Source organism: Gordionus sp. m RMFG-2023, chromosome 1 (assembly GCF_954871325.1).
Source record: "Gordionus sp. m RMFG-2023 chromosome 1, tfGorSpeb1-WG-v2, whole genome shotgun sequence".
NCBI classification, from domain to species: domain Eukaryota; kingdom Metazoa; phylum Nematomorpha; class Gordioida; order Chordodea; family Parachordodidae; genus Gordionus; species Gordionus sp. m RMFG-2023.
In genome coordinates, this window is record NC_088775.1 from 30,508,265 (window position 1) to 30,524,126 (window position 15,862).

The following is a 15,862-nucleotide window of genomic DNA, read 5'->3' on the forward strand; positions in this document are numbered from 1 at the left end:
CAAGATTTCACGAATAAAATAATGTAACATTGTGTGATATGTAAATGTTTTACATGAATATTAAAAAGAATCTGTATCTGTATCTTTTTAAAGAAAATGAAAAAGATATAGGATTCTTTTCAAAATAAAGGATCTTAGATACAGATACTAGTATCTTATTAAAATGTCAATAAGATACTGGGAAGATACAAAAGGATCTTGTATCTTAGATATGTATCTTAGATACAAGTATTCGCGGTACTGCCCAACTCTGGGTATATCCTCACTGAAGTTTTATTTAAACATGTTATCAATACTTATTTTAGCTCATTTACATCAAAAAAACTTTAAAAATTACGATTATGACAATTGTCACTTTTATATGGTACATCTTAATTGAAATTTTAATTTAACATGTTAAAAAAATATATTTTTGCCCATTAGCGTCAAAATAAATCTAAACTGTTTAAAAACACCGATTATGATAATTGTCATTTTTCCAAGAAATGTCTTCATAAAAATTTTAAAAATCTTAAAAAATAACGAATATGACAATTGTCATATTAAAATATTATCCTTAAAAAGATCATATAAAATACCATAAAAAAGGTTTAATATAATATATAATAAAATTTATAAAAGAATTGCCCCCAAAAAAAATTTATTTACAAAGAAGATTTAAAATTCTTATCAAATCAAACAATGTTGAAATATCTTTTTGAACTTCAAAAAATACTTTTTGCTTAAAATTTTAGTCGTGAAAATCACTAATAAATTGTAACAAAAATAATATTACAATAACAGCATATCATTTTTTTTTATTAAAAAAACATCAAATAAATAAATTTATTTTCTTTCATAATATAATAATATAAATAAAAAATATTAAATCTTCATGTTATGTTTATTTGTTGATAATAATAAAATATTTACATTAAATATAAACAAAATAAATTATTTAAAATAAATAAATAATAATTAATGTTAGGCATATCTTGGACGATTAGCCGATGCAGAATTTTTGACTAATTTAGTTTTAGCCATTAGGTGATTTATAGGCTAAGCCTAATTAGGCTTAGGCGTAGTTTTTAGCCGATTACGCAACACTAGTACCAATTATATGGAAATAATTTCCATATTTCTTTTCTTTATATCCTCATTTCCATTTTTCTACATCCGGGTTTTCATTTGCAATTTTCTTTAGCAATAGTAATGACCTGACTTGCAATGTGATGAGATAGGTTAAATTGATAATGCGTATGTGTCCCTTACCCACAATCGAATTTTTAAACTTACTAAAAATCTAGCTAATAGATCAAAATAATAATCGTTGCATTCTATATATTTTGTCAAAACATTCAAAAAGAATGTCTCCACATCTTGCATTCTCGAAGTCGGAATGTCGTGTCGCTCGAGAGGCCACAAGTAAACCTTTGATATAACAGCGCTTGAAATATTTTCAATTTATAATTTTTCAAAAAAAACGAAATAAAAGGAAAGTCTGATTAAAGCCCTTTACAATATAGGAAATCTCTATCATATCGTCGCCAGGTTTCTCCACAAGCACGCCACTAATTCTCAAGCTGGCACTGTCAGCATATACACCGATAATTTGGATGAAGGGCTCAGGACCCAAATAGTGAAATGCCTGGAAATGGCCTCTCAATATTACGAGTAAGGGAAAATAATTAACTCATTTTATTTTCATATACATATGAAAGTTAGGTAAATTAGTGGTTTTTATACGGCTATTTTTATTATGAATTATGTGCTGTTTTTTAGGGTTCATCCTCATTTATTTAAGATTTTTTATATTACCTTATGAACGATGCACCTATAATTTATTCTTAATTGTTAGGAGTAACAAGATCTAGGCTGAGATATAAGGAATATCATTTATTATCTTAAATTCTCTTTTTTTTCCGGAACCTAATTATTCTCGATTCTCGAATATGAATAATAAATTTGATTATTTTACAAAAAATTAAATTAAAAATGACAATGCCTCATTATTTTTGATATTTATGCTATTTGATCACAATTTAAAGGGATGCCTTGGAACTATGTTCCGTTATCAGGAACGAAGCCTTGCTCAGCAGATTATACAGCAATTTGGGAGGCATTCATTATCAGTTGGGTGATTTTGAGAAGTCCATTCATTATAACAAAATGGTTAGATTATTTTTACATTTTGTTAAAAAAAAAATATTTTAAAATTTACCAAGCCTGCTCCAAATTATTTCTCTCCCATAAGTAGACCCAGGGGTTGTTAAAAAGCCTGATTCGGGTTGATTTTTAAAAACCACTCGATTAAAATTTTAGCCAAAATAATATTATGTAAGTCTTTATATTTGGCAAATAGAGGTCTAACCCTTTCTGCCATCTACGAACAAAATCTCCGGGCTTACATAATATTAATTTGGCATCTTATCTGGCTTTTTGACAATCTAGCTCCAGGTCAAGGTCTGGAGTGTAGCCCTCGCTAGAGGCTTAAAAACTCGACATACCAACCCGATAAAATAAATTATATTTGATTTTCAGGTGGGATTACTTTGGAATATTGGATTAATTAGTTGTTCGGTCTATCGAGATATTTTTTATAATTTTTTTCATGTTGGGTCGGGTCGGGAAAATGCCTTTCATCTTCACGCACCGGGTTGGATCGAAATAGTTGGACTTTCTCGCCCTGAATCGTAGATTTGGCTTTTAGCTCATTACACACGAAATGATAACACAAAGATATGAACGTGATTCTTGGGAGTGCATGTCCGCGAAAAGGGTATATGGCGTTAGCAGAAAACAATGGTATACATTCCTCCAATCATCATTTTGAAAAAGGTTTTGCTTGTTTCTCGAATTTAGAGAAAATAACCTCGCCAAAATAAAATTTATATGATGAAAGTAGCATAATGTTTGAATATGATGAACAAAATTAGTTTAAAAAATAAAGAAAACAATCACTTTATTATGGAGAAACAAATTAAAGGGGTGGGAGGAATGATTAATTCAAAAGAATGGATTTGATTTGTTAGGATATAGTATACACGGGTTTTCATATAGTAAATTACCCAAACATCTATAGAATAGAATGAGATATATTTAATGTAAGCAATGGCATATTATAATACTATATAGACTGACGAATTCTTTATTCAAATACTTATAAATACAAATCAGCTGATAACGCATCATTTTAGCTTCCTATTAAAATTTGTTTTTTTAAAAATTGCTTTTATTTATTTAAAAAATTTATGTGGCAAACCAAAATAAAAATGGTAATCATTATGACAGTTGTATTAGCTATTTGTTAGAAAAAAAATTAACGGAATAAAATACTCTTTGCAGACGATATAATATTTCAACGAAATTTTTTGAATGGAAGAGAAAAAGTCGAAATAATTCTCATTGACCTTTTTGCATTTGCCAGAAATATATGATTTTAATTAATTATTTAAAATAATATCAAACTCTCCCAAAATCCTACCTTCAGCCTCATCGTGGCGGGGGAGTGGCAACGTCTTTTGGCGGCTAATGGAGGTCTAAAAGGTTCCCTGTGATATGGGTCTAGAATAGGATCACCGTCTCCTCGACGGGGTGTAAAAACCACTTAAAGTGGTTGATGTCAGGAAGGGCATCCGATTGTAAAAACCTTGCTACAAAATTTCCCTATGGTTACAACAAAGCATGGGCGGGGTACAGCCCTCATCCGCCTACGACAAAAAGAGTGAGGGTTATGAAGGAGTACATGGAGGGTTCAGTTACGGCATGATGAATTTGGAAGGAGAGAGGATTTTAGATTTTAGTGATGCTATGGATATGATTGTCTGTAATACAATGTTTAAGAAAGAATCAGAGAAGCTGGTGACTTATAAGTTGGGTAGTACCAAAAGTGCAGTGGATTACTTGTTATTAAGGAAATGTGATCGATGTATAGTAAAAAAATGTGAAAGTGATACCGGGAGAGGAATGTATAAATCAGCATCGACTAGTTGTAGGAAATCTCACTCTTAAAGATGCCAGGGTCACTAAAAGAAAGTTTGTCCCAAGGCTGAAGGTTTGGAAATTGAAGGAGAGTGCTAGACTTCAATTCAATATGGCATTGGCGATCAGGGAGGCGGAGGTGGCACAAGCATCTGGGGTGAATGACAAGTGGGAAGCCATGAAGAAAGCCTGGATAATGACAACTGAGGAGGTATGTGGATGGACAAAAGGGCCGCCTGACATAAGGAGATTTGGTGGTGGAGCCCGGAGGTAGCGAAAGCCGCGGATGAGAAACGGAGGTGTTTCAAAGTATGGTAGAATAGCAAAGAAAATAGTGATAATGATATTTACAAGATGGCTAAAAGAAATGCTAAGAAATTAATAGCGAAGGCTCAAGAAGAAAAAAGACACGAGTTTGCTAAAGAAATGGAATGCGCTGATGGAATTGGAAATATGGTTCGAATGGCAAAACAGATGTCAAAAAAGAGGCAGGATGTGATAGGTGTAAAGTGTTTGAAAAATATGGAAGGAAAAATAGCGATTGATGGTAGTGGTATTAAGAACACCTGGAAGATTTACATGAAAGGACTTTTGAATGAAGAAAATGAATGGGATAATAATATTAGTTGTGCAAAGGTAGAAGGTCCAGGGTGTAAATTTAGCAAGGACGAGATAAAGAGAGCAGTGAAAAAGATGAAGAAAGGGAAGGCATCGGGTTTAACGATGGTGGTATCAGAGATGTTTAAAGGTTCTGAGGATTTAGGGATATAATGGTTAATGAATTTAGCCAATCAAATTGTCACAGAAGGTACTATTCCCGAGGACTGGCGAAGAAGTATAATTATCCCAGTATACAAGGGGAAAGGTGATACTTTAGATTGCGGGTCTTACAGAGCTATTAAACTCTTGGAACATGCAATGAAAGTATTTGAGAGAGTGTTAGAGAAGCGGTTAAGGGAACAAATTAAAATTGATGAAATGCAGTTTGGTTTTACATCGGGAAAAGGCACGACAGATGCAATTTTTGTGGTGAGACAAATTCAGGAGAAGTATCTTCCGAAGGAAAAGAAACTCTATTATGCGTTTGTTGATTTGGAGAAAGCATTTGATAGGGTGCCGCGTGAGATTACTAGATGGGCCTTGAGAAAATCAGGTGTGGAGGAATGGTTGGTTACCGCAGTGATGGCAATGTATGTTGGAGCACAAACAGCAGTACGGACGGATTATGGTGATAGTGACAACTTTGAGGCGAAGGTAGGACTTCATCAAGGATCCGTGCTGAGTCCATTATTATTTATCTTAGTAATGAATATGGTGGCTAGAGAAATGCGTGAAGGACTTCCCTGGGAGATATTATATGCAGATAAACTTGTATTAATGGCAAACAGTGAGAGAGAATTGAGGGATAAAGTTAGTAAATGGAAGATGACTATGGAAGCAAAGGGCCTGAAAATGAATGCATCAAAAACAAAGGTGATGATTGGTGTGGAAAATCTAAAGATGGAGGAATCCGGTAAGTGGCCTTGTGGTGTATGTGGGAAAGGAGTTGCTAGAAATTCAATCCAATGCACCAGATGCCAAAAATGGGTACATAATAGATGTAGCGGGAAAAAAGGAAGTTTGATGTTAGAAAAAATGACCTTTATTTGAAGAACATATATGAAATTGATACATAATAACGATAATGTAGAAAATGGTGGTCTAGATATTGAAAATGGGTTAACCCTAGAAAAAGTGGATAAGTTTTGTTATTTGGGTGATATGCTAAACGCAGATGGTGGTGTAGATTCTGCCATTGTTGCAAGGGTCAGACAAGCTTAGAAGAAGTTAAGAGAGATGCCGTCTATTCTTACAAATAAAAAAGTCTCTCTAAAGTTAAAGAGGAAAGTTTACGTAAGCTGTGTGAGGAGTTGTTTAGTTTATGGCGGTGAAACATGGGCAATGAAAGCGACTCACGAAGCCAAATTAGAAAGAACAGAGATGAGGATGGTTGATGGATGTGTGGGGTATCTCTGAGAGAGAGAAAAACTAGCAAGGAATTGCTAGCAAGATTAGGTATAGAAATGATTGGTATGGTATTGCGACGAAATAGACTAAGATGGTTTGGGCATGTGGAACGTATGACAAGAGATGACTGGGTAAAGAGATGCACAATGAAGTAGGAGGATCAAGACCTAGAGGAAGACCCAAGATGACGTGGACAAATATGATAGCGGCGGATATGAGAAGTATGAATTTTACAAATATTGATGCTCAGGACCGTCAAAAATGGAAAAGAAAAATCAGAGGGAAAACTGGCCTACCCGGGTAAACCTGACGGAGAAGAAGAAGAATTTAAAATAATATCAAAAAACGTTCTTTATAAAAAAAAAATTAAGTGTACTAGTTTATTTTTTAGAAAATAAGAAATTGAAAAAATGGTGATACATGAATAGAATAAGATTTTTTATCGGAACGTTTGAATGTTTTATATATTCTATATACTCGGCTTAGTTGGTGTGGTATTATTGCCTTGATTTTACGGTGAACAAGTACGAATTCGTATCTAATGAACTCCTAATTTTTTGAATATTTGTTTATACATTTAAAATTAGAAATTAGGTTTTCGGGAAACCTGGTCACACAACATGTTAAATTTGTTGACCAACCATTCAGGTGATGAAAAGCGATGCATTAAATAGTGTAGTGTACATACATCGAAATCCGCCATTGATAGTCATTTAGATGAAATTATAAAATAAAACGAGATGCCTATGACACTTATTAAAACTGACTTCAGACCGAATTGATATTTTTTATTTACCAGCCGGATCCGGCTTTTACAAAAACTATAAGTATCTTGATGCATTTTTTATAGGTATCTATTTTTAGATATATGTGTGATATCTTTTTATTTAACGTTTTTTTATATTAAAAATATTTATATTTTTTTAATTATTATGTCCGAGTTTGATTTATTACAGAATAAACCAAACAAATTTTATTTTGAGCAAAGGGTGACGACAAATGTTTTATAATACTAATGATGATTAAGTAACAGAAGAAATAATCAACCCAACATCAGTGGGTACAAATATTGAATTTACCTGGCCAATTTATAAAGCTCACTTTAAAATAATCTCTCAAAATAAAACCAACAAATCTCTGATGATTAAATGTTTGCCATGTTTTACAGAAAATACACGAATTTCAGTTCATGCAATATGTTGATTTATTTTAATACAGATAGACGGGGATAAATGAGGAAAATTTTGGGAATATTACGAAAAAAGAATTATTATTTATAATATATTTTGTAATGTATTATTAAAATCTAACAATCATTATTTATTTAATTATATTTTCATTCTATATGTATTATTAAAATCTAACAATTATTATTTGTCATTTAATTATATATATTGTATTAGCTCACTTTAAAATTTGAATTTTAACAATAGAATCCTTAATTAGTTATGCACAGCACACCTTACATTATTATAGTAAGAATGTATCCAAGGGAAAGTAGTATATTTATCTAGATATTTTTTTAAAGAATGCATCCATCTCTAAATACAGATACATTTTTAGACAATGTACCTATATTTAGATATATTTAAGAAATATTTTTTAACAGCTCTGGTTTTCGCATGCCAAAAGTACCACAAAAATATAAATGCCAACTATATGTTTAGGTTTTAAGTAACTTAAAAAATTTCAATAAATAGATTTTAGGAATGTTTAAACCCTATTTTTTAATCTTATATTTTTTAAGTATAAAGCGAGTATGATTTAAATAATATTTATAAAATTAGAATGCATGCTGATGGTCGATCCCAGGAACTTTGGTCCTATTATTTATAGCATATCTACATTTTATTTAGTTTGAACAAGTGCTAATAAATATTTATTAATCTAAAATATCTTTTATATATCCTAAGGATATAGAAAATTCAGGGATATACTTCATAGATTAGGGTTCTAACGATTATATATGTGATTTTTTAATTTTCACAATCGTAATTTTGAGGAAATTGTGACCTACTAGCTAATTTTAGACAATCATGTATTTTTTAAAATTTATTTGAAAAATATATCGTCGAATATCCTCAAAATTCTTTAGAATTTTATCGAGTCAGTTTTAAAAAATTAAAATTAAAAATGGTAAATCTTGAAAAAGAATTCATGACCCTCAATTTTTTCTTCTTCAAAAATGGGCTAAATGGGTTCCCATTGTGTTGGATTACCTTTTTTTAAAATTTTTTTCCTACATAAAATATTTGGGTTATTAAACAACAAATTTTATTATTATAAATGCCTTATATTAATCCCCCCCCCCCAACCCGCCCCAAATAAAACGATAATTTTTTTAAGTTATAAATGCTATACGAAGATTCATATACTGATAAAATTATGTCTTGATGAAAAAAATTGGAATGCACGCAAAATATAAATTATTAGTGCAGTTCAACAAGATTAAAGCGACTTTAAATTACGGGATTCATATGCCAAATTTGATCTAAATCTACGGTATCATCAAGGGTGGAACGAATTAGGGACTTTAGTTTATGAAAATATGTTATAACCTGCAAAAATTCTTGAAACATTATGTTTCATATATTATAGTTATGTATTTTGATAATTGAATTCAAATATAGATCTCAAAGTATGTTTGTGTTTTACATTTCAATGTATGATCAAAGTAAAATTGAATAAAAATAGTCAAACATAATAGGAATCCATATAACACTTTATTGATTTTTTTAGGGTCATGAGTAAAATTTTAGCATACTTTTATCTCAATTTTCCAAAAAAAACCAGACGCTTTTGAGAGTTCCAAAGATTTCAAAACGTGACGTTTTTTGAGCCACCCTATATACTATATTAAGCATCACTTAAAAGCTCATGGCAAAATTAGGTACTTTCGTCCAAAATAAAATTCATACTAATAAAACCTCCATCTCCCCCTATATCCTTAAATGAATGAGTGGCCCATTATGATAATTACTAATATTACGTGTTAGAAAAATTAAAAAGAATCAAGGATGAAAATTTACCATTTGTAAATAAATAGTTTGTAATGTTAATTGTTTATTATATATCTGCCTGCTATGGCTAACTGTCCTATTTAAAGTTTCATGAAACAACCAGAGAATCTTGACAAAAGGTATACAAAAATGTGTGGCCATTCGCATCATCATAAAAAACAATAAATGCAAAGTCCTTTTTAACACAGTACTTAGATGACGAGACAGTTGCAGGACCATACGATGAATTAGCTAAAAAAATTATCTATCATTTTTAATCTCACTTCAATCACCGGGCTTACCCTCAATCATTAAAAATGTGATTTTATATGCCCACTTATTTATATCCCATCCCAGAAAATGTTTCTTTAGTTGAAAATCTAGCTTTACTCATCTAGGCTCACGTATTGAAGGCAAAGCAGCAATATCCAAAGTTAGTGAGGACTTTTGATTAAATTTGACCGACTTCAGAAAATCCATGGGTTTCTACTATCTAATCTAACCAATTTTTTTCTCATAAACCTATACGTTCCAAAAATATTGCATGCCTTTCATTCTGCTCCTCTATTCTAATTCCCAGACATGTTATTATTATTGGAGTTGGAACTTAAAGTTAAAATCTCCCTTATATCTATACTCAACCTCAAATTCTCGCCCAGTTGCTGGATGCAAGCTGCTCTCCCAAGCAAATTTGGGGGTATAGGCTTTCGATCATTTGCCTCACTGAGTATTGCTGCTTTTCTCTCGTTATACGCCAAAAGTCAAACAGTTATCAACACTTTTACCATCACTACAGATCCCCACCTGGGGTTGGCTATAGAAGTCAAACGGCACAAATGTTCCCTTGCTTTTACCCTCCAGACAACAAGACAAGAACTTATTCTTAACCAACATTCCGTTGAATTTATTTGACGCTGTTTTGAAGGACCTTTCTGATATCACCTACTCAATAAATCAAAGTAATGATTCTTCAACAATTAAATATTTCAACTCAGGTTATGAATAGCTCGAGATTATCCCTAACTCCAACATTGGTCTACTTCTTTCCATCAAAGAATTCGGACAGGAATGGGCTTTCGTTTAGGTTGTGATATTGTCACACTCACCCTGCAAACTCTATATCAGCTCTCTGTCGACATAGGCCATCACTTTCTTCACTACCGCTTCTCAAGAGGTCACTATCCACGTCAAAACATAAATTTGATTATTGCTAGAGCTCTCTGCTCAGCCAATATTCTACCAATGTTGGAACTCATATGACTTAATTTCGGAACAATATTAGGTCGGATAACTGAATCCCTCTAGCCTGGGATTGCACATGCGTTGATCGTTTTGCACCATCCTTTAGCATTCTTGGCTGAAGCGGAAATTGGGAAAAAATATATAGTAACATTCCTAATATCACTTTGATCCCTCATAGTTCCCGACGCAATCGTTGCTTTCGTATTCTGAGCCCACGATTTCTTCAAAACATTTGACCAAAAATATGCTTAATCTCAGGTGATCTTCAGGAACGTTTTTACCAACAGCAACGGATTTCAATTGAAATATATAAATCACATAGGCACCTCCATACGTTTTTATTATTAAATTATCTTTTTTAAAAAATATATTTTATTTTGATATAGTTTATTGGTATTTCTGTTGTTAAATGGCTCGATCTTTAAAAGGCTAACACAATATTTTAACGAAAATATATTTCGCAAGCCTCGAGATTTCGTTAATAGATGTCCAAACCTTTCTACCTTCTAGCAAATCTTCAGATATGCATAATATATTTGGCCAAAATATTAGGTTAACCGTTTTTAAAAATTGAGCCAGTTAACAACACTAATTGGTATCTTATTTTATTAATTAAAATCTTTTTTAAATAAATATTTTTTTAAATTATTTTTATCGTCTGATTATTAATTGTGTTTGCATAATAGGAATAAAATGATTATATTTAATCTGAGATATGTTTTGTAAATGTTTTTTTGTTATTATAAAATTTTAATTATGCAATTTCAATTTCATATTGTATAACTTAACTAATAGGTCATTTCCAAACAACGTTTTTTCGTAACGGTTTTGGAGGCATGTTTCAAGTGATTTTCTTTTATTTCCAAACATGATAATAATTTGCCGAATTAATTTTTTTATATAGTATAATATTTTTTAAAAAAACGTTAGATTTGAGATTTTAGATTCCATTTAATCGTTAATAAAAAAAATAAACAAACTCTTTGGAACGTTATGTTTGGAAATAACGGTAGATCAAATTTGTTGAGATCACCATTTTTTTATTTCATATTTTAATAAAACGTTTAAATTAATTAGTTGTAAATATGTTTATTAATCAGGGATGCGAACTCGGAAAATTTTTAGCCCGGTTCGATTTGGGTTAGGTTCAAGATAAAAAATTAAGTGGGTTTGGTTTAGGAGAATATTTTGGAACCCGGATGGCTTCGGGTTCAGCTAGGGTTAAGGAATTTTTGAATTGATAAAAATAAAATTCTGTAAATAAATCATAATTAAAACACTAGACATAAATTTAGTATAAAGAATGAAAAATTTTTATTTAGACCTATTAGCATAATATCTTCCAAGAATTGTTCGCTCATCCTCGATGTATGCAGTAAGAGAATGAATTTTAAATGTGAAAAAGATCTTTCAACGCTAATATTAAATATGATATATTAACTTGGGTTGCAGAAAATAAGATTTTGAATTAAATATATAAATCAGGGTGCTGCAGCTTAGCAGCAGACTCCCAAAAATGCAAAATATTTTCCTTTATCCAATCTTTTAAAATCGCCAAATTCTATCATTATCGTTCCAATACTTTTCTCTGCAACGTTGACCTTCTTTTAAGAGTATTTTCTTCCTTTCTTTAAGTTGTATCAATTTCTCTAAATCACCTTGTTCAATAACTTCATCCGAACTATTATCATCAGATAAAATGGGCGTGGATATGGGTTTAATCCTACTCTCCAAATTAGCAAGACGCCTTTTCGCACACATCTATTCATCATCATTAAGTAATATGTAAATCTTAAGGATTTCTACCGTTTATAAATAAATTGAAAATATTAAAAAAATCTCATTTAATTATTAATATGTATTTACATTTTTATAAATATTTTAATATATGATTTTAAACAATATTCACTGAACCCGGGTTCAAAAATATTCCCGACGGTTTGGGTTTTAGAAATTTTATAAACGAGTTCAGGTTCAGTTCATGTTCAGATTTTTTTTTCAAAAATCCGGGTTTTCTTCTCCGGGTTCGGGTTAGGTTTGAATCCTGATATTAACTCATTAAATTATCTTTATAACCAACTTGGGTCACCGTTAAAGAGTTTTACTAATTATAATTCAAAATCGAAATATTGCCTTTTTTGGAAAATTTGCTTTTTTTTACTTCGTGCAAAACAAGTCCCTTAAATACGCCACTGCTTTATTTTGATTTTTAAATTTAATAAAAAAATTAGAAATTGCATGTTGCCATCAAGATGAACGATGTCATGGAAAAGAAGCGAGCCTTAAAAAAACTAGGGAACTGTTTTTTCTTTTTGGGGAACTTTCCCATCGCTTCTCAATGCTACGAGTATGACATAACATACATAATATATATTTTTTTAACATATATATTCAATTCTGTCTTTTATTTTGTTATCCCATTTTTTGAAGTTTACTATTACAAATTTTTATGGGGGGCTTACATGTATAGCTATAACTATTATGTTAAATTCATAGGCGAATTAATAAAACACAATAAAACGTTTTCATTCAAAGATGGAAGGCCGAGTATACCTTCACGATTTTCACAGAATAAATGATGAGTGAGCAGTTTATGTATATTTATATGTCTTATATAAATAATTGAATACCTACTTTTTGGAGTGAGTTTTTAGTTTGAAAATATCTATATACATACAGGAGAGGTTAGAGGGACTAAAATGGGGTCAGACATTTAATAAAAAATTGCAGCAAACGAGACTGAAAATTATTAAATTTTTGTTCTGAATTTTTTTTAATGACTTTAAGGTTTGATGATTTTCTTTTATTAAAAAAATATCTTAATATGATTTTTTTTTTTTGTGTTTATTATAAATTTGGTAGTGTTGTAAACGAAAACGAACGCGTTCGTGAACGAAGTTCGTTTTTTTGAAAAAATGGTGAACGGCGTTCCTTTTATTTTTGACGAACTTTTCCCTTTTTATGACGAACGCGTTCGAATTTAACGTTCGTTCAATTTTAAAAACACCTTTTATTTTTATTTATTTGAAAAATTTAATAATAATCCAAATTTTTAAAGAAAAATGTCTTATATTTTATAATCAACAATTTTTCCTTTTCACATTTCAATTTTTTTTAACACACCATTATTATGTTTATTACATTGTTTATATTTTAAATTAATAGATTAGCATAAGCATGGAATTATTATTTCATCATCATTATCTGAATCAGAAAATTCAAAATCACATTAATATTACCATGACCCAAATATGATAAATATTTTACAGCAACATCCTATATTGAAGGAACTAATTCAATACTTACCAAATATAAAATGTGCCCAAAAAGTATTATATCAGTTTCAAAATCTTATAATATTAATTATTTTATATAATATAATATAACTAAGTAAATCATTAAATTTGAAAAAAAATGCATTTAGGTTATTTGACCCCAACAATAACGATAGTTATTTTAAAATTAAAAAATGTAGCGGTCTAAATTATGGCCAACTATTGATAGATGCATTATTAAATGGGATTAATAAAAATATTAAACCTATCACTATCAAATTAATTACATATATTTTATTTTTTTTTAAAGATTTGAACATATATATGAAGATCAATATGTTCTTTCTGCAATTATACATCCAATATTCAAGCTTCAATGGCCATAGATAAAACTTCCTCAGAATGAACTTATAAAAAATAAACTTATATCGTTATTGATGAAAAAATGCATTGAAAACTCTATAAATGATAATGCAATTACTGTTAATTTCGAGATATCCTTTTATTGACGAGTAAGTAAAGGATGGATTAAAGAAAAATAACATATCTCAATTTTCGAGCAAGGACAAAACTGTTGTAATGTACATTTTTTTGATGTATATTTTATTTGATAAAGTGATTTATTTTAACAGATGTATTAATTTTTATGTAAATGACTGATGATATTTATTACATTAACGAAATTGTAAAAATCACTTTTTCATTTTATATAAACTTTTGATTCAATTTAATTTTATAATAATAAAAAAAATATAAAGAGAAAGTTAACAAAATTTTATCTCAGAGTATCGCCATCAGAGGCGATACTCTTATTCCAATAAAATATATATGTTAAATTAAATAAAATTTCAATAATTATATCTGAATCCCCATTAATTATAAAACGATGTAGATTCTTTTATTCAATTTATGAAGGTTTATTCATTTCATATTTGATAAATATGAAAATGTCATATGAAATATTTTATTGGAATAAGAGTATCGCCTCTGATGGCGATACTCTGAGATAAAATTTTGTTAACTTTCTCTTTATATTTTTTTTATTATTATAAAATTAAATTGAATCAAAAGTTTATATAAAATGAAAAAGTGATTTTTACAATTTCGTTAATGTAATAAATATCATCAGTCATTTACATAAAAATTAATACATCTGTTAAAATAAATCACTTTATCAAATAAAATATACATTAAAAAAATGTACATTACAACACGCCACCCATTACTAAATCCAAGTGTTAGGGGTGATTGATAATATAATATACGAAATATAAATACACATCTGACGTTTTTCATTTACTCCAAACCAGGGTTTCGAACCGTTAAGCATAACGGTTCGATTTGTTCCGGTTTTTAGTTTAAAATTTTATAAAGGTTTTGTTCCATTTCGGTTTTTTTAAAAAAATTCATATCGGTTCGGTTTATAATTTATAACGGTTCATTTCGGTTGTTCCGGTTTTTATAAATTTGATTTTTAAAAAAATTAATCATTAACCATGTATATATTAATTTTAGAGAAAAATCTTTTCAATTTATAATTCCTTATTTAATTTAACCATGATAATCTAATAGATATTTTTATTAAACTTAGTAAATATAAATTACGTAAATTAAATTTTTTTATTTCATAAATAAATAAGATAAAAACAAACATGAGTAAATACAATGATGAATAAAATAACACATAAATATAATAAAAGGTATACTATTTATGTTTAAAAAGAGAATTAGAACGGATGACTAAAATATTTTATAATATTTCAGGATTTAGTTTAGTCCCCTGCGCAGAGAGTATAAACTTAAGGCTAGAAAATGCTCTTTCTACGAATACCTGCATAACTGGAACTGCTAGCACACTTATAGCTAACTTATAAAGTTCTGGCATACTATTCTTTACATTTTCCCAATAATTCAAAAGATTAGTATCTTTTTCTAATCTCTCTATATTATCAAATGACCGAATTATATATTATATTTCTATACATTTATTATAATTTTCTATGCCCTGAGAATTATTCTTATTAAGACTTTTATGCGACTTTAATAAATCTTCAAAATCATCATCTAAATTATCTTTCGAATACGAACACGTAGGCATAGTATTTAGAATTTCAATATTCTGATTATTTAGACCATGTATCAAGTTCCAAGTTTTACAAAGATGTTTTCTGGCGATCTCTCTTTCTTCAAATGTTAAACATATTATTTTAATAATAAATAATTTATAATGACTTAAATGAAATTCTGAATTTAAAAAAACAATATGATTATAAATAAAAAATTATCATATCATTAAAATATTGCTGACCATTTTATTTATTGTCATTTAAATTCAATGATCCAAGTTTTTATAATGAGATAAAAAATAAACCATATAAT

At 29.5% G+C, this 15,862-nt stretch overlaps 1 protein-coding gene across 5 annotated transcripts in view; it reads left to right on the forward strand.

The window, feature by feature from the left end:
- The window catches only part of LOC135923016 (G-protein-signaling modulator 1-like), a 77,272-nt gene that overhangs the window by 23,690 nt on the left and 37,720 nt on the right, over nt 1-15,862 (forward strand). For 3 of the 5 annotated variants that reach the window (XM_065457603.1, XM_065457602.1, XM_065457601.1), the window contains exons 3-5: nt 1,475-1,653; nt 2,028-2,151; nt 12,440-12,555. In XM_065457603.1, the coding sequence (XP_065313675.1) occupies nt 1,475-1,653; nt 2,028-2,151; nt 12,440-12,555 (419 nt within the window). Of the gene's footprint in view, nt 1-1,345; nt 1,405-1,474; nt 1,654-2,027; nt 2,152-12,439; nt 12,556-15,862 lie in introns of all 5 variants that reach the window. The other 2 variants (XM_065457604.1, XM_065457605.1) reach the window with 1 other exon arrangement.